General features: G+C 42.9%; 1 protein-coding gene across 7 annotated transcripts in view; it reads right to left on the bottom strand.

The window, feature by feature from the left end:
* The window catches only part of LOC100745429 (polypyrimidine tract-binding protein 2), a 423,740-nt gene that overhangs the window by 404,425 nt on the left and 929 nt on the right, over positions 1–18,386 (bottom strand). For 3 of the 7 annotated variants that reach the window (XM_012389123.3, XM_033322438.1, XM_012389125.3), the window contains exon 1: positions 18,190–18,307. Coding sequence is in view for 1 of the 7 variants with exons in the window: in XM_024369659.2 (XP_024225427.1) it covers positions 18,190–18,197 (8 nt within the window). In the remaining 6 variants the exon portion in view is untranslated. Of the gene's footprint in view, positions 1–18,189 lie in introns of all 7 variants that reach the window. The other 4 variants (XM_033322433.1, XM_024369659.2, XM_033322434.1 and 1 more) reach the window with 4 other exon arrangements.

Genomic DNA, 18,386 nt, shown 5'->3' with positions numbered 1-18,386 from the left:
TTTTCCTTTTTTGGGGGGGGGGGGGGAATTTCATCGTGGAATGTTTCGGTAAGCACGATCACACGCATCGGTTGCCTTTAACTCTAATTATTCCGGTATTCGTTTTTCCTTTTTTTCCGTTCGATCATACGTGCATTTTATTTTATTATGCCAGGTATAATGTATTTTAATATATACGGTATTTACCGCTGCACCGTTCTACAACGTATTCGGACGAAGAACGACGCTTCTGTCTGCTCGCGTGGAAACCCGTTAATCGGTGAAATTTAAAACACTCGGGGCGATGTTCCGCCGTTACGTAGTTTGTTTTTCCCTTTGCCCTTTTAAAGAAACGGCGACTGAAAATCCGATGCAGAATCGACTTTTCTCGCGTACACACATTTTCCAAGTCATTCGATGGTGTACCGAATAGCAACGATATTTAAAAATTGGAAAAATTGCGATACCAATGCTTCTCGTTCGGACGCTTGAAACGTGAAAATATCGGATACTGCGACGAGACGCGCAGAAATGGCAAAATTTGAAATGTAAAATCGAAGCGTAAGGTCGCTGAAATTTTATTTGAAGATTCGAACGTTTCGGAAAGAGATGTTTAATTTGCAGCAAAATTTTGTAATTTGATTTATCGCTCGTGCCCTCCGATTGCCATCGTGAAAAAAAGAACTCGACCCTTCGCGTACGATTTTATGAGAAATCGTGCGAAATTACCGTTATCGTTATAAGATATTTCGAAGTTTTCGTTTATATTTGACGACGTTAATTAATATTCCATTATTTCGAAATGAAAATGTTCGATAACGTAGCGTAATGAGAATTAACACGGCTGTGTATCTAACGTATTTGATCATTATTATTAACGGTCTATATCTGCTAATTGTGAACACTGCACAAGTGCATACTGTGGCGATCGATAGCGATAATATAGATTGGAAAAACCTGAATTTTCAAGAACGGAAGAAATAATAGCAACAGCTGCGTATATTTACGGAAATTTTACAAGCATTTTACAAGCATTTTACAAGCATAATTAAACGAACGAAAACTGGAGAAAAACTCGTTTCGCCCGCTGGATATAACGAATACGATACTCTCGCCATTATTTTATACTTTTACGCACTGTTTTCCCACAAGCGTATAAAAGTCCGCAGCCTAACGACCACATCTTCCAACATCAGGATAGAAGGTTTCGTTCAATTTCCCTTAAACGTTCGGAAGCTGCAAAGGAATTTTTTTTTAACGAACGAAATCGACGACGGAGAATCTGAAGAAGCTTTCGTAAAACGGAACCGTCGTGCGAAGTGGGAAGTGGAAAGTGGGAAGCAAACCGACAGGATATGAAAGCTCGTTTACTTCGAAATCCTGAAATCCGAATGAAAAGGAACTTTCGAGGAAAGAACATCGAGATTGCGATAATCCACGGAGATGAGAGTAATCGAGAGAAAGAAAGAGGGGCAGGGGGTGGAAAATGTCTTTAGAAATGCCCGTGCTTCTAGCCATGGCCGTGTAATCCGGCTGTGATCAGCATGGCGGCCATTTTGACGAGTCCAGCGGAAGAGACCCAAGTAACACCTAATTTGTAATGTAAATATCCATCCTCTCCGCTGAGGGAATTAAAAAACAGCACCGCCAGCAGCGCTTTCCTTCCCTGTTTTTTTTCTCTCTGTTTTTGGTGCTGCTACGTCCCATACGAACCGGGTTCTTTGGAAAACCGAGTTGGAAAAGCTCCCGTTGCTTCGCCATCAACCCGATGCAATTGAGATCGATGGCTCTTAAAATATCGCGATATTTTATCTGACAGATATATCGCGTCTTTCGAACCAGACGTTTTCTCGATTCTGTCCGACTCGAAAAAGTAAAACTGCCTTCTTCGAGGCCGTCGATCGACCCGCTTCCCTAAAAACAACTTGACGATTCCTTCGCGGAAATTCCGCGGAGTCGCGGGAACCCGTGGAAAACGACCTCTTCGATTACCGTGAGAAATTTCCTGCGAGTCGCGACGATCGACGCCAGTCGTGACCCTTCGGACTGCTTAATTCGTGGTACGACCGCGTGAGCCGAGTAACGAAATGACCCTCCTTCTACGCCCAGAGACTCTAAACTAGTCTAAACTAAACAACACAGCCGTAACGCAAACCGCGTTAACGATGGTCGCTACAACTTTGGTGCAACGTTCGTTCGCGTGGCTCGTTCGGCACGCTTGCGTGAGAAACGAAATATTTATTCGATGAAACGATCTTTCTGTGAACTTAAAAAATACCGTTTAAAACGATCCTACGACCGATATTTTTCCATCGATATCGAACTACCTTCTGAGATAATTCCATCGATATCCTTCGATTTTCCAAAATACCGGCCGAATAATTCTACGACTGGAATTTATTAATTATCTAAACCATTCTGAAAACCGTCGACCGACTGAAAAACAGACATCCGCCAAACGAGATCACGCGCTAGTGTTTTTCGTAGTCGCTGTATATCGTCGTCAGCCCTCGATGATCTCACGTTATTCTATCCGCCACGCACTAGCAACTCAAAAAAGGAGAAAGAGCGAAATAGAGTCATAAGGAGGCGCGCGAGACGCGGAACAAGAGAGATTAGCATTTTAATCGCTTATTCGGGGAACGAGGCTGAGTCGCATGGTCCAGTGGCTGCTTCGTAGATCGACTGGCTCCAAAAATCGTTGAATTTTCTTTGGAGGCGCGACGACAAGGCCGATATTAGTCTCGTAGACGGTCTCGTTTGCATAGTCGCCTCTTCTGCAGCGTTTAATTCGGTCGGACACAGCGAAGGGAGAGTGTGCAGCGTGTAATTGGCTTGTTTTACACTGCGTTACACGGACGAGTTCGTCGCTCTTCCCTGTCCACGACCGGAAACGAAGCTACGCACCTTTTTTTTCGCTTGAACCATTCCCCGCTGCTTCCTACGTGACCAATTACTTGCATTCCAATTTTAAATCCACGGATAGAAATTAATGGAAATCAAATTTAACTGAGAAATTCTGAGAATTTAAAAGGTTTAATTAAGCTTCGAGCGTATAATGATCTCGCAATTATTCGTCGTATTAATTATTTCGCGAAATCATCAAAGTCGGATGCGTTTCGCCGTATACCGCAAATAATCATGGCTCCATGGCGCAAAAATCATTAATTATAGGAAGAAACGAGCGAATATCGTTGAAATATCATAGACGCGTAAAATGTCTCGTACAAAACCTGGTAATTGATCTACATTATCGCAAAACGATCGTAATTAATTAGAATTATTTGCCTATGCGATATAACGATGCGGAATACGCGATAAAGATGTTGAAAAATAATACGCGAAAATATCTCACGAAGAAGTAACGAATTCAACGTCGTACGTTAATATCCACGATCTTTCCATTTACATCGGCATTGTCGAAATTTTCGAATAAATTGGTCAGAAAATTGGACGAAACCTCGTAGCGGATATCTTGCGATGATACGATCGTGGCAGCGCGGTACAAAGACGCCTAATGTATTCGTAAAAGTGGCCTACCACCCCGCGCTTGCGGTAATTCCAACAACTTCGATCGTCGATACTGCTGAAATACGTTTACACGAAAACGCGAGTTGTTTGTTCGTTTCGTCGCGTTTCGTCGAGCCGCCAGACAGTCCAACGGCCGACAGAGAGAAGAAAGAGAAAATGTGGAAAAGAAGCAGACGCGGAAATAAACGGCGAGGTGGAGCCGGTTGCCAAGAAATTCCTCTGGGCTCGGGATTTGGAAAAAACGAGGCAAAGAGCGAAAACTCAATACTACGGGCGTATTTCGTGCAAACACGACCCCCTGAATTCAACCACCGCCCCGACTGTTGGCCGATTCTTGGTGGGCCGAGGCAAGAATCAGCCGCGAATCCACGGATTTGTCATTCGCGCGTCGCCTTCGAGTGGCCCATTGTGTGTGCCTTTGGGATCCAGATATCGACGCTGCCAGCTGCGAGTCGAGCGATTTTCGGGATTCACCCGGTGTCGAGGGTGAAGTGGATCGATACGCGGATGTTGGATTTCATCTTGACGGAAGAGGGTGGGCTTTGCTGCCATGGAATTATTGAATTACGGAATTATTTATTTACAATCGATCGCAAACACCCTCTAAATATAAAATATGGTAGAGCCGGCACGGCACCGAAGAGAAAAAGGCAAATGAAAGTAAAGGTACGGGCAAAGATTGGTTTTATGGAAGATGGCTCCCCTTTATGAAGGGGAGCGGCGAAGACACTCGGGTCTGTACAAGGCTCGGTGCGAAGGAAAAATCGAGGCCAGGCGAGTACGAACGGGAATGGCTCAGCGGTTTATAACAAGGAACGAAGAGAATGGCGAGAGCAATCGACGAAGTGGAAAAGGAATGCGTAGGAACAGTGGGAAAATGACGAGGTAGAAGGTCTGGAGGAGAAGAACGGCGAAGAAGGCAGCCAGAGGCGACTGTTATAGGTTAGATTTTAGAGTACGAAAAGGGAGGAGAAAGCGTAAAAACACGGGCACCGAACCGAAAGCAAAGGTAGACGCGTGATACCGAACCGTGAGGAAGATTCCGGTAACGCTGGAATTTTGTGTTCTCGCTGGTAAGGGTAAACGACGAATGGAAAAAGTAGAGTTTCGATGCAGTCGCGCGATCGGACTGCTCGCCGGAACGACACCGCCGTAATGGCATGAAAACGTTGTTTACGCGGCTGCAGCTGCGATCCAATGCCGGGTCGGATCGCTGAATTGGAACGCTACCAGACTAATCCAGACAATCGTACCTCCGATTCTCATATCCTATTAGATATTGGAATTCATAATATGGAACGCGTATTAATTAACGCTTATCTTTAAACGCTTTACCACGATCTATGTTTTTAACACCGACCAGTAGGTTAAATTTCAAACATTTCGATGAAATTAGTCACGATCTTGAAATTTTCGAAACGCTTTTTACGAAACCGTAGGGTTTCGACTTCGAAAGTTCCACTTCTAAATTACGTCTACTTCTAAATTAGTAATAAGCGCAGGAGCGCTTTGTAATTCGGCAATTTCCCATCGGATTTTAATTGGAACAGCGAAAAGCACGGTACACGAAGTAGCCTTGGACCAGCAACGAGCAGAGAGTCTGGCTTCGATCAGGAGGTAGAACAGACGTTGCGCGTTGCATCGCGAAGAGCAGGCATGGATCAGCGCGTCATGGGACACCGTGTGTCAGTTTTAATTAGCAGGCCACCCGGCATCGATGCCAGGAAGCCATCAAACACGAGCCGCTGGCACGTTGCGGTCGTTAATAAAATTCCAGAGGCACCGTCTGCCATTCGCCGAGACGTGAAGTCGCGCGCCCAGCCACCCGTCCGCACTTCAGGTGCATTATTCACGTTCGATGGTGGACCATGGCCGCCTCGAGAGCTGGACGTCACGTACAACACGACTTCCGGTAGCGTCATCCGCCGTTCCACCTTATCCAACGTTATCGCCGGTAATATCACTAATCTGCGTCGCGTGGCAGCGAATTATAATTGAAAAAGAATCTTAAAACGCAAGAAATCGTCCAACAATTATGTATCGTACAACGAAGGAAGACTCTATCGAAAGAAACGGGGACTCGCGAAAAAGTAAAAAATTCGCAAAACGAAAGGAATTACAAGGCAAAAGGTATCGTTGAACACGAGGGACGAAGGTAACACGGGGGAAAATGATAAAACGGAAAAATTGTCGTGGCAATAATGAAATCGTAATGTAGGATTTTAGGATAATACGGCAAATTTAGCTAAAAAGAAAAAAAGAAAGACACGAAATTAATTTGTTCGACCGATACACCCCATAGAGATCGCAGAACGATCGTAAATAATCAGGAAACGACGGAATTCGTGAGTCGATCGGAATCGGCTGCATCTCTCGATGCAGCGTCTCCTTGGTCCCCGATTTTGATTTCCTTCGGTTGATTTCTCATCAGGCGGGGCTAATGGGAAAGCGTCGCTGAATTTTCCAACCCCCGAACCCCAAACGCCAACCTTCTGATTTCTTTTCTTCGTCGAGCACCACGACAACCCTCCGGTTCGTCGTTGTTGATGGAAATTAACGAGATCGATTCCGCGTTTAAGGGATCGAATCCGAGCTTTCGAAACGCTTGAACAAACTGAGGAAACGCTCGAACCTCGCCACGATCCTCGATTATTTCTTGCCGGTGAACCGTCGACGAGAAAATTTCGCGATTTTGATAAGACAAAGACTGTGTCGTCCGCGAGCATGTGGACATTCTGGTCGATTTTTATTAAAAGACCGACGATTCTTAGTTTAAATAAATTAATCCGAAATAATACTTGATTTTTTTCAGTCTGCCGGACACGAAAACGGACATTCCGACATACAATATATTTGCAAACTATCAATTGGTGCTATTAACCTAGTTATTGCCTATCCGTATATTTCTAATTATTACGAATTAACGAAAATCCCATCGAAACGAAGATGGTCTTACTCTCGCTGATTAATCTACCGTAATAACAAAGTTATACTAGAATAACGCAGTATCGCAATTTACCATCGATTCGCAATGCAGAAACATCAGAATCTAACGCAAGTGCGCAGAGCTAATCTTTCCAGGGAGAACTCGGTGGTTTCCATGCAGGAGCGATCGCGTGATCGCGATGAAACGAACTGGGATAGCGGGATATCGAGGGTCGCTATCCCTTCGCAAGCCTGTGCGTGTTCCTCGTTGCTGTGCAACTGTCTATTCCCAACCGTTAATCCCAGCAGCGTTTCCGGTCGGGGGGTAAGGCTACCGAGTGGACATAACGCGATATTCGTACGAAATTTCGGCTATGTTAAACAAAGTGAACCGAAATTAGTGGCCCAACTGGCAACAGAATGCTTCTAGTCCTTAGAGCGCGTGCTACAATATTCTCCAGCGAAAAACTTCCTTCGCCTTACTTTTTTACAAACCAAATTCTTTTACTAGGTTACATAAAGGAGATATAGGATATTTTTCGCGGTTGTTTTACAGTTGCTCGAGCGATCGTTTAATAGTAGGAAATTCGGCTGTGCTATTCTTTCCTCTCTGAACGCTTCGGAAACACTAAACGCACGATCGAGTGCAATTAATCCTCGAAATCGACGGCAATCAACGTTCGCCACTCGTTCGTTTCAAGTAGGCACTTTTACCTTTAAAATGGCCGTCCACCAAAATTATGATATCGCATTGTGGTCTATGGCTGGTTCTCAAATACCAGTAAGCTGGTCGTTTACGCCGAAATTCCACCGTTTCACCGAATAATTGCGTAAAAATCAACGCGACAAAGTTTTACGGCTTTTTTAGCGAAAAATAAGGATTCCATAAAGAGCGGATCGAGCTTCTTGGTAATGGACGGACGAAGGAAAAAGAAGCGCCGCTTTCGAAGCGTCTGACAACACGCGTGGCAAAAGACTGACCCACTACACACGACCAACTTTATTATTAAATATAATATGGATATCCCTTGAAGCAGGTGCTAGCGTGAATGCAGCTGGAGTTTGAATATGGAATACTGGCTTCAACGCAGGTGCAGAAAACCAATATGTATATGCTGCAGCGTTATCTCGCTCGTATTTGAATTTGGCATCGTGGCGTCAACCAGGACTAAGTAAGTAATCCCTTCGATACTTACATACCGTTCCCAAGTATCCAGATTCCTATTAAGCTGCATTTCTATTAGCGAATAATCGTAAAGTGCGTCGAATTCGAAAGATTCTCTTTCCTTTGTATCAGCAGAACAGCAACGTTACGCGAGAAACAATCGCCGCACACCGTCGCGTTACCTCTTTGTGAGATTTTTAATTCCAATCGATGTATCTCAAATCATGTTTCTTAATTTTTGTCAACAAGTTACACATACTCGCGTTTAATACCAACATCGAACAAACGAAGGAAAATGGTACTAGAAAATTGATTGGCGATAATTGAATTTCAAAACTGCTTTTCTCTGCAAAGCACGAAGAACGTGACTTATTATGTTCCTCCTTTGTGATTCATACGTAATGTCGCATATAGAAAACGATAAAGCAACGATATCGGAACGCATTTCCTGAAACGCGTTCGCAGATAGAGGCGCGTAAAAATAAAACGACGATAAGGGCGGCGTTTCTAGAGCAAAATTACACGCGGCGTACGTTAGAACGCGTTGATAACAGAACGATATGGGCCGTGGGCACTGCATATGCGGGCCGTAGTACACAGTACTACACACATTCCACCGGGAAATTCTATACAATCGCCCTAACGATGCATGAAGTTTGATCTGGCTCACGCTACAAAAGAATCGAATCGTCGCGTTCGATCGACTCTGGAAAAAAGAAGAAAAAAAAAAGAAACGTTCTGTGTAATGAAACGATTCCTCTGTTGAAACGGGGTTTACGCAAAACGAAAAATAAGGCGGTTAATACGGAAAGAGGAATATAGAGATCTATCGAGATTTTTTCGTTCGTCGATGCGATACGACGCTAAATCCTGAAAAGTACTATCGAAATTCTCCTAAAGCTTCAAACCTATCACAGAATATATCGCTCACCGACGCTTCTCCTCCAAAATCGCGAGACTTCTTACGCGAAGATTCGATTCATGTCCTCAAAAACTAGTCAACATGAACTTAAAGATCTCTGTTTGCTTTCTCCAAGACGGATGATATATTAACCGGCATTAAGGCCCTCCACGCGTACGAATCGCAGTCGTAATAGTAGTCAAAACAGCGTACCAGCCAATTCACGCTCGAATCATAAGTCACTGTCGATGCACCGAGATTTGTAGCATCTTTTCGCGAACCGTTGACGATGGCACCGTGCCACCATCTATTAGCGTCGAGACATTCGTGAAACATTGTACGATGAACCGTGAATAGGCGATAACTGGGTCGATCTCAGCCGATATAAAAACATTTCTTCCCTCGCGCGTGTTAAACTTTTCTTTCTTCCTTTTCCTTCTTCTTTTTTCTTTTTTTCTTTTCTCTTCGTTTTTTTTCTCTTTCTTTTTCTTGCAGACCCCGGCCGTATCGATATTTCATTTTTCGGTAGCCGTCAGAATTATCCGATATTTTGAAAATATCTATCTATCTATCTAGTTACGACAGAACTACAAAATTACCATACACACGTCCTAACGCTTCGTCGCTCGATACATTTTTAGCTAACGATAATTACGTTTACGATTTTGCTCGACTTACAACGGACAATTTGCTTCGTCTTCGCCCTCGCATTAAATTCCTCGCGACGCTCCCCCGTCCTTAGTTCGCAGAAACTCTATTACAGAATTACGATACAGCTGACTAATTAGTCTAAAGGTAACTGAACGTGCATTAAGCCGAACAAAACGAGAATTCTCTTTGTCAAATCTTTCCCTTTCTCTTTAAGCGCGAGCCAAGTGTCTTTGCAAATATTGCTGATGCTTTGCACCGAGGGTATCTCATTAAAACGAAACTCGCAGCTTCGAGCTCACAGAACGCGAATGACTTTCTAGGCTTCAATTATTAATGGTACATTCAATATTATATCGCGCTCTCTTTCATTCCAGTCTTCAATTGTAACGCGAAATTACGAATCCTTTGAGCTGCGGCAAAATTTCATTTTGTTTGAGAAAAAGCAGACGAAATTATGACATTCCGTTTGATATTCTAATTATTCGACGTGTATTAAGAATTGGATCATCTTGCGAAATAGTAAAATAGTAGTAGAATCGAGATAAATATTTCTCATTTGAAATTTACGTCGTGGCGTTCTAATAAATTTAAAATTACACATCGAATGTGAATTCGCGTCGAAATTCCAATAATAACTGCAACGTATACTCTAAAATTCAACGTTCAACGTTTATCGAAACGTTAAGAGGAAATATACGTTGTTTTTGACAATTAATTTGCAAACGAGATGCACGTCTAAAGAGACAAAACGCGCGGTTTCGTAAGAGAAACAACGGTAGAGGCAAAGACTTTTTCAAATTGAAATTAAACACGAAAAAGGTTGTTAGGGGCTTGCACGCTTAATCCCCGGAACCAAAGAATTATCTCGCAATTATTTTCTGAGCAAACACGCGCAGATTCCGTGCAATGAATAAATTCATCAAGAAAAACATAGCAGCGTTTCCCTCCGTAATATTTGCATATTAAAGTTAGTACGTTCAAAGAAGAACCACTAGTTTCTTTGCTCCCCCTATTATTTCTAGTTAAACAACGTCTGCGTAAACGTGAAATAATGGAGTCGTATTTTTCTGAAAAAATTCGGAATTTAATAAATCTTCTTTAATTATCTATTTAACGCAAGCAGAAATTATCGCGGCTGAACGTTAAATATCGTGCGGACATTCGTCAGAAATTACATTCGCTTTTCAACTTTGAAATTCATGCCACGCTACCTCGAGACAACTTCGCAAGCGTTTTCGAAAACCTCGACCCGCTAAAAAATTCCGCTAATCGCTAATCTGTCCTGCTAATAGTTCCACGAACTCCATCGAACCTACGCTCGCAGACCATTCCAAAAATATCTCCGACAAATTCGTTGACCGACTAGCCAGAAAAGGCAGATATATCTAAAAAACAAATGTCGATCAAAATTGCCAATCGTAACGAAAGCAACCTTTGAAAAGCGTTTGGTCGAAACGAAAAAGACTCACGCGCGTGACAACGATCGCAAGTCGTCGCGTTTACATAGAAAAAAGAAAAAAGGAGAAAAGAAGAAAAGAGATAGAACGTGGTTTCATTGAAACGAGATGACCCACGAACGTTTCATAAAGCGCGCGTCATATGCGTTCGAATAGTTGGCCAATAATTTTCCAATCTCGTCGGTTCGAGCGTTACAGATGGCGCCCGTAACTTCGAGCCGGAATCATCGAGATGATTCGATTACGGTCCGACGGATGCGATCGAAAAGCATTCACCGCGACCATTTTATTCCGACAAAAATCCACGCACCGTGGAAATCTCGAATCAATAGTATGTTACCGCTTGCTGGTACGTTTATTCTTCTGTGTTAATGGAGTGTGGCGAACGATGATGGCGATTAATCGACGTTCGGACGTATCGAGTCCACTGGACATCGTGTAAACCGTTCCAGCGTGGAACGTTTGTCTTTTGGACAAAGTAAAAACCGAAGAGAATCATTTGGAAAAATCGATTGGCAACGAAGCAACGATTTTCGCAGCGATAGCTAGTCAGGCAACGATCGTTGAAGCGATAACAATTAACGAAGTAACAATTTCTAGGTGTAACAATTAGTAGGGCAACAATTTTTGAAAGAATAATTAATGGAACAACGATTTTGTACGGTGATCGTAATTCGATTGCGCCAGGCACGATAAATATGCGTGGCGTAATGACGTTGGCGGCGTTGATAAATGCAACGGCAATGGGGCTGAATGCGGCGTCTATCTCGCTGTTCTCGATATTGCGTTTGAATGGACGTGGCATCGATCGCGCGTGACCGTCTCAAAGGGGCCGATCCTCCGCAACCATTAGATTCGCGCGCGATCCGATTCTCCCCCGTGACGCGATACCAGTGTCTTCCAGCGCGATAACGGAACCATTGTCGCGTCGCGAATTGGAACACCGCGTTGCGTCTGCAAATTGCTCGCTGTCGATCGATAAATTATCACGACACGTTCTGGCAGGTAGTCGTCGTTGTTGCTTTTACAACGGATTCCATAGCCAACGTCTTTCTTTCATAGGCTGACACAGCACTCGCAAACTTTCTTTCACGATTTCCACAACATTGCGATCCGACTGCTTTTACATTTATCTAGCTTTTATAGTTTCTAATGAAATGGAGAAGCAATTTGGACAGAACGTTTTTTTCACGCGTCGGCTGATATATCGATAGCAAGGGTAGGAAGAGCAACATCGACAATGGTAAACAACGATGTTACAACACGCTTCGAGTCGCGTTAGCCAAGCCACGAACTAGAACTCTGTCCCAAAATCCTATCGTCTTATTATCCAACTACGAGCAACTCGTTCCCAATGGAGTCGTAGCAAACCACATATTTTGCTGCATTGTCGCTGTCCGTTTGCCGTATCGTCACCTTGGTGCGCTTAAACCTATCGAAGCTTTTTCCCACCCCTTTATCCCGCTGCCACTACCTCAACCGTCCAACTAGCCGGTTCCTCCGTGGAAACGTTCGAACGGAATAAAAGAAACGCTCTCGACCCATCGTAAAAAATATCCCACGGTCGATCCACTATGGTACGTATAGCAAAGCGGAGCGAGCCGAACAAAAATGGCAAAAAACGGCGCTCCAAAGGGAAATAATAGAGAGAGAGAAGGAGATGGATGGAACGCGATTGACACGAGTCGCTACAGGTTGGCACACGCGGCATCGTATTCATCGATATAAACGCCGAACGATGGGGAGGGAACGTGGGCTGTTTCGAGGCTGCGTCAAAAAGTTCAATCGACGGATGCGCAGCGATGCATTGGTAATGCACCCATCCGGAGCTTCGAGGCCAATTTGCCAGATAGAGGCAGACGGTGGAACGAAAGAGACGCGAGGATTCCCTGGCACGGAGGCACCATGTCCCTCTAGTAGCAATTACCAAGCATTCATCCCGTGGATGAACGTCCCCCTTTTCTCTCTCTCCCTCTGACACTGTCAGCGATTGGCCTTTCTGTTTGCCACGGAGTAATCAAAAATCAAGCGTCCAGTTGCCTGACACGGAATTCCGACGTAGAAGCAAGAAATTCAGCCTATCGGTGTTGGTATTATCGTGCGTCGACCGATTTGCCGCGCAGTTCCGACGTAGAAGCAAGACATTCGACTCGTTGGTGCATCGCTTGATCGAAAGGTTGACAATTTTGTTATATCTATTTTCCATGTTATTAATCGTTCGCTATTTTCGTCTGGTACAGAGGGACCATTGCCAACTAAATCTGGGCGATCGCGAAACTTGGTAGGGACACTCGTAACGGTTCCCCATAAAATGGCCAAAGCCTATTTTTCGCAACAGCGCACGCTAATTTAGCAGGGTAATTTTACGCACGAATAGAGTTTTCTTATTCTCTCTCGCGAACGACATCTCTTTCAGATTCTATACAATATCGCGGTAAATTTTCTATATTTTCCAAGCTGTGTAGTACGCTCGATAATGGAAACCTAACGTTTCGATCGCGAAATTTCAGTTGAATTAATTTCTCAGCTTTTAAGGATAACGAAGACCTACGTACAGTACACGTCGAGAATCTAAATTACCAGGTACCGTTTGCACATTTTAGAACTTATTCCGGCTTTTCGGTAACGATCGACGTCAGTGCGAATCAACGTTGGACCGCATTAGCGGAGAAACCTTAACAGATTCGCGAAACCTACAGTTGGTATACTCAAGTTACCGTGATACACGGTATCGTTTTCGTATTGTATACCTGTAACTCGCGGTATCGCGGAACTTGATATTCGAAACCTACCCCAGAACCATCGTTTTATCAACTTATATCCGTATTGATCCTAATAATCGCCTCGTTTCACCTAATCTCCTGTCAGACTTTACGCCTTTTTCTCTTTTTACGTATTTCAACGATAACATATGAAAAATTGCCTGTTGGTAAGTATATATACTTACACAAACACTGGCGAACACAAGCGAAATTTGAATAAAAGTAATAAATGTAAATATCGAAAACGCGTAAAAGAAAGCCCTATGAGATACACTTAACTTAAAATACGCGAGATGCTAGATTTATCATTTCTTATCTACGAAAGAAATCGTGTCGGTAAAATTGCGCGCTTTTCCCCTATTTAAACTCGCAATCGAGTAAAATGATAATTTCGACGTTGACTTATCGAACTTTGAAATTGAACTCCGTTTCCAAACCGATGAAACGCTACATCTGGACTAATCGCGTTACTCCGAATAGGCCAAGAACCGAGTAGCGCCAAAAATTCCCAAAATCTCAAAACGTCGTTTATCTCCTCCCGTAATTTCAAGGCCGGCGAAACGGACGTTCCGCGCGAGGATCGTCCGATATCCGTCAAAACAGGTCTCCTCAAGAACGATCCGTTTAATTCTACCAGAATGCACCGGTGGCTGTCGGTCTCCCTTAAGCCGGTGTTACAAACGTGTCGCGAACGATGCCACCTAATTGTCCTACTATCGCGTGGCGGCAAGGATCGGAATCACTGGGTGTCAGGACGAGATCTATTGGCGTAGCGGAGTCGCGTACGCGCGATCAAGACGTCTTATTAAGTAGGCGCATGCAGCCCACCGATAAATCTTTGGCTGGCACTGCTCCACTAGCAGACGACGTTCCGCTCGTCTTATTGCATATCTCGCGGACCGATGAAGTGGCGAAACCTAATTTCGTCCCTGGACGATCGCCTCCTCAACGAATATAGACATCTTCGGATAGAATTATCGAACGATGTAGATATTTATGTACTACGCGAAGCTGGAAAGATGATTAGGTTGATGGCATAGGGGCAAAGGAAATATATTACTCTCTATATCTCATCGACGACTCTATATAGATTTATTTGTACGATATCCTCCCGTATAGGGCAAGTCACGTTTCACCATCTATATTCGCTGTGTATATTAACAATTTCGTTTCCGTGATATTTTCCCATCTAATGTAACAATCGAAATATTTATATCTGTTTCGAACATCTCCTTACGCTTTTATCGATACCGGCACGTAATCGTACGGAAAGTGCCGGTAGTCAAAATTCTACCAAAATTCTAACGCTACATTAGCATCCAAATTTGTTTCTGCTTTAACATTTAACTGGTCCGCGTGTTCATTTTTCAATCGTTTCAACGGTTGATCGATCTCGTCTCGAGTCGCGTAAGTCGTCGAGTTGTCCCTTGTTTGGGTAGAGTTTTTAGTTTTTCGTGCCTCGAGCTCTATCTTCGCAATGGTAAAAATAAGTGGTATACGTAGAAAAAAAAATTATCCACCAACGATAGGTCGGTGCGAGAGTTATCGAATTCGCAGCTCTGACGTGACCGTGGGTTGATAAAGCACACCTGTTCGGGTCGAAACGTCGGAGCAGTTACCGCGTGCGTCGAAATACCGACCGGAAAGTTAACCCCGCATGAAACGCGACGGCTCCTGAATATTTCAACTTCCCGTCAATCGCTCGAACCACGGCAAAACTGTACCATATTGCCACGTACGCGATCGCGCCTACGTATACGAGGAAATAACAAAAAAATGTATCTCGAACGATTTTTATAACGATAAATTTTTCATTGGAAGATTTCAAAAGAGAGGAGTTCGAATCGGCAAACTTTTCGCTGGAAAATTCATAGAAGAAGAAATTCCGATTGAAAAATCGTTCATTCGTATAAAGATACGTGTGTTTAAAGAAAACCACAGTTGATAAGAAGATACAGTTAAGAGTATTAACCTATACAGGTCTGCATAGAGAATGCCCGAATGGAATTATAAGTACAGCCTCGTAAGTGTAATTGGTAAATCGTCAGTATTTAGCGGTAAAACGCACCAGAGATAGGATTAGCAAAGCTTCTGTTAAAACCCTCTCAATTGCTCTTCAGCTGGCAACAAAGTGGAAAAATAGTTAATCGTGTTAATTGTTCTCGATATTTCCTACAAACCCATAGCTCACCAATTGCTTACAATATATTACGAAAATATAAAGCACACTTACGTAACATCCAACGTCACTTTATAAACTTTATATTTCATAAACATAATAGAATATAGTTTGTCGAAGATAAATATCCTACTTTACCATAGATTTAACAATTGCTTGAATTCGCAAGTTCACCGTATAACAATTATATATAACGCTATACTAAATGGCTACTTACTATGTACGAAACTACTAATACTCACTAAAATACGATATGCACAAAAACATTACACATTTTATTAATCCAATTCCAGATAGAGTATATGAAAATCGATAAGACTCTTGTACAGGATATTCAAAGAGAAATATTATTTCAGCCAGTTATAGCAATGATTTTATGGAATAATAACAATAATAATAAAAAAGAAAAGGAGAAGTCATACGAAGCTTGACAAAATAAAAGATACCATTAAAAGGTTTCGATGGCAAGAAAGAATTCGAAAAATGAACGCGTATCAGGAAATAACTAAAATTAACTTGGTATCGTCAATCGTCAAACAGAATAATAACACCACTTTCGTGTTTCACTCGATTCTTTCCAAATTCCATTGTTCTTTAGGAACACCATTATTTCATAGAATCATTACCTCTTAAAATATATTCATCCCCAAACTAGCCTGCACAAGAGAACACACGTCCGAAACGTTAAGATTTCCCGAAAGCGTCGCATATGTTACCCAGAATTAATCGACTCGTTGGGTATGCGCTAGAGCGAGAAGAAAGGAGAAGCCAGCGGGCGCGATGACAAAATAATGATCATCGAAAAGCGTCTCGAGAGCATATTACACATGTGTGCGTGCATTATTTGAGAGAGAGAGGGGGGAGGGGGGGAGAAAGAGAGAGAGAGAGAGAGAGAAACACAGTCGGCCACGCGACGCGACACACCAGTTTGACGAACAGCATCACGTGGCCACTGACACGCAGAAGCAGAAAAACCGCGAGTAACGTCTGGTTGCGCACGTGTACGTCTATACAGAGTGGTTGAAAAAGGACGAACGATATCTTTACGGAGAGTATCTTGGAGATCTTGACACTATCGGTAAGAAGGCGATTCTACGTGAAAAATCGGATTTGAAAATTTATTTCACACATATATACGTAAATACGGTTAATTACTGGTTAGGTGGGAGTAAATAATCAGCAGAAGGTTATTATACGTACGAAATTAAGACGCTGTTCTTGAGAAAATAAAGTTTGAACATTTTTAGCTTGATACTTTGTCAAATTTAATTGTGTGAAATTTAATGGTATGACATTAGACGTCGAAACAACGAAAAAGTTCAACTTGAAAAATAAGCCTCAAACGACATTAACGTACGTGAAATTCATAGTCTTCGTGTCTTTGCGATCACACGGTATAAATTTCACCTTTTTCAACACCCTGTACATGTGAAAGGGAGCAAACGAAAGCGTAGAGAAAAGGGTACAACGTCGGCAAGAGGCGGAGGAAAAAGGAAAAAGCAAAGTTTGAAAGAGCGCCTGCTCCAACAGAACGCGTGTATCCTTATCTCTCTCTAGCCCACGTGACGCGTACTCTTTCTCTCTCACTCCAGCTTACGCGATTCCGAAACATCGTTCGCTTCTCTCTCTTCACGACGCACAGATCGATTCTTTCTTTCTCTCTCGCTCTCTCTTTCCTCATCCACTCAGCTACACCCTTTCCTTTCCCTTTCTTCCACGACCGTGCACGACACCTCGCACACATTTACGAGGCACAGTGCAGTGCCACGCTAACTGGCCGGAATTTTGCTTCGTTAACTGGCCGTCAAGTTCTTCGAACTCTCTTGTACACAACTAAATATTACTAGCAAAGTTCGACGAGTCACTAGTTATACATTTAAAAATTCTTGTCCTCTTTTTGTATACGATTTGCAGCAGTCTTATATTTCGCTAGTGATTAATGCTCTCGCGTAAAAGCACCAGTTTGATGATAAAATAAGTACAGAATGGTTTGTCAAATTACACAAGAGCAATAAGCTGAATGATAAAAAGAAACTACTGCAACTGAGTTTCGTAAATTACATAAGAGCGATCGGTTGATTGTACCAATTGAAGTAAATTCGTAGCGTGTATAACCTACAATTTGTAACTTATCAATACACGCATACGATAGTGCCAACATCGGTAGTAGACAATTTTCCAATATACGAGTCGGTTGATTATCCTACTTTTGATGTAAACGCGTAAAAAACGAGTTTATAAACCAATCTACAATTTCGAACTTTTCAACACACACACTGTAGTAACAAGTTTGACGAAGAAATTATATTTGACGTAAAATACTAAATACTAAAAACAAGGATAGCTAGTAACTCATTAATTCGCTAAATATACAAAGAAATCTAATATTATAAATACAAATAAACCATATATTATGTAACACATAGTAAACTAAATAAACTACATGTTACAACCAAATAAGGGATATTCCTACCTGACTCGCGCTCGTTACCAAAGATACTTAAAATTTCCTAAAAACGATAGCTGTCTCGATAAGTGGCCAGATAGGCCCCCCCCCCTTTGCCAGTTAACGTGACGGTATGTATGCACGCACACAGTGGCGTACAATTCGTCGATAATTCCCATGTGCACAAACTCACCCGTTCATCCTGATGGTAGACGGCCACGTTGACGGTTCTCCCCGGGGCTGATGTTAGGTTAAGTGAACTCCCGCGTTCGACGTTTACGCGCACACGGTTCGCCAAAGTGTATATCCGGCAGGCGATCTCAGCGACGACACGAGGACGCAGCGAAAACAACAGGTTGCATGTGACGGCGGTACAAATATGGCGGCGAA

This window comes from Bombus impatiens, unplaced genomic scaffold, assembly GCF_000188095.3.
Source record: "Bombus impatiens unplaced genomic scaffold, BIMP_2.2 scf_0637, whole genome shotgun sequence".
NCBI classification, from domain to species: domain Eukaryota; kingdom Metazoa; phylum Arthropoda; class Insecta; order Hymenoptera; family Apidae; genus Bombus; species Bombus impatiens.
Note: the sequence above shows the minus strand (reverse complement) of the source record. Positions and strands in the feature narration are given on the sequence as shown.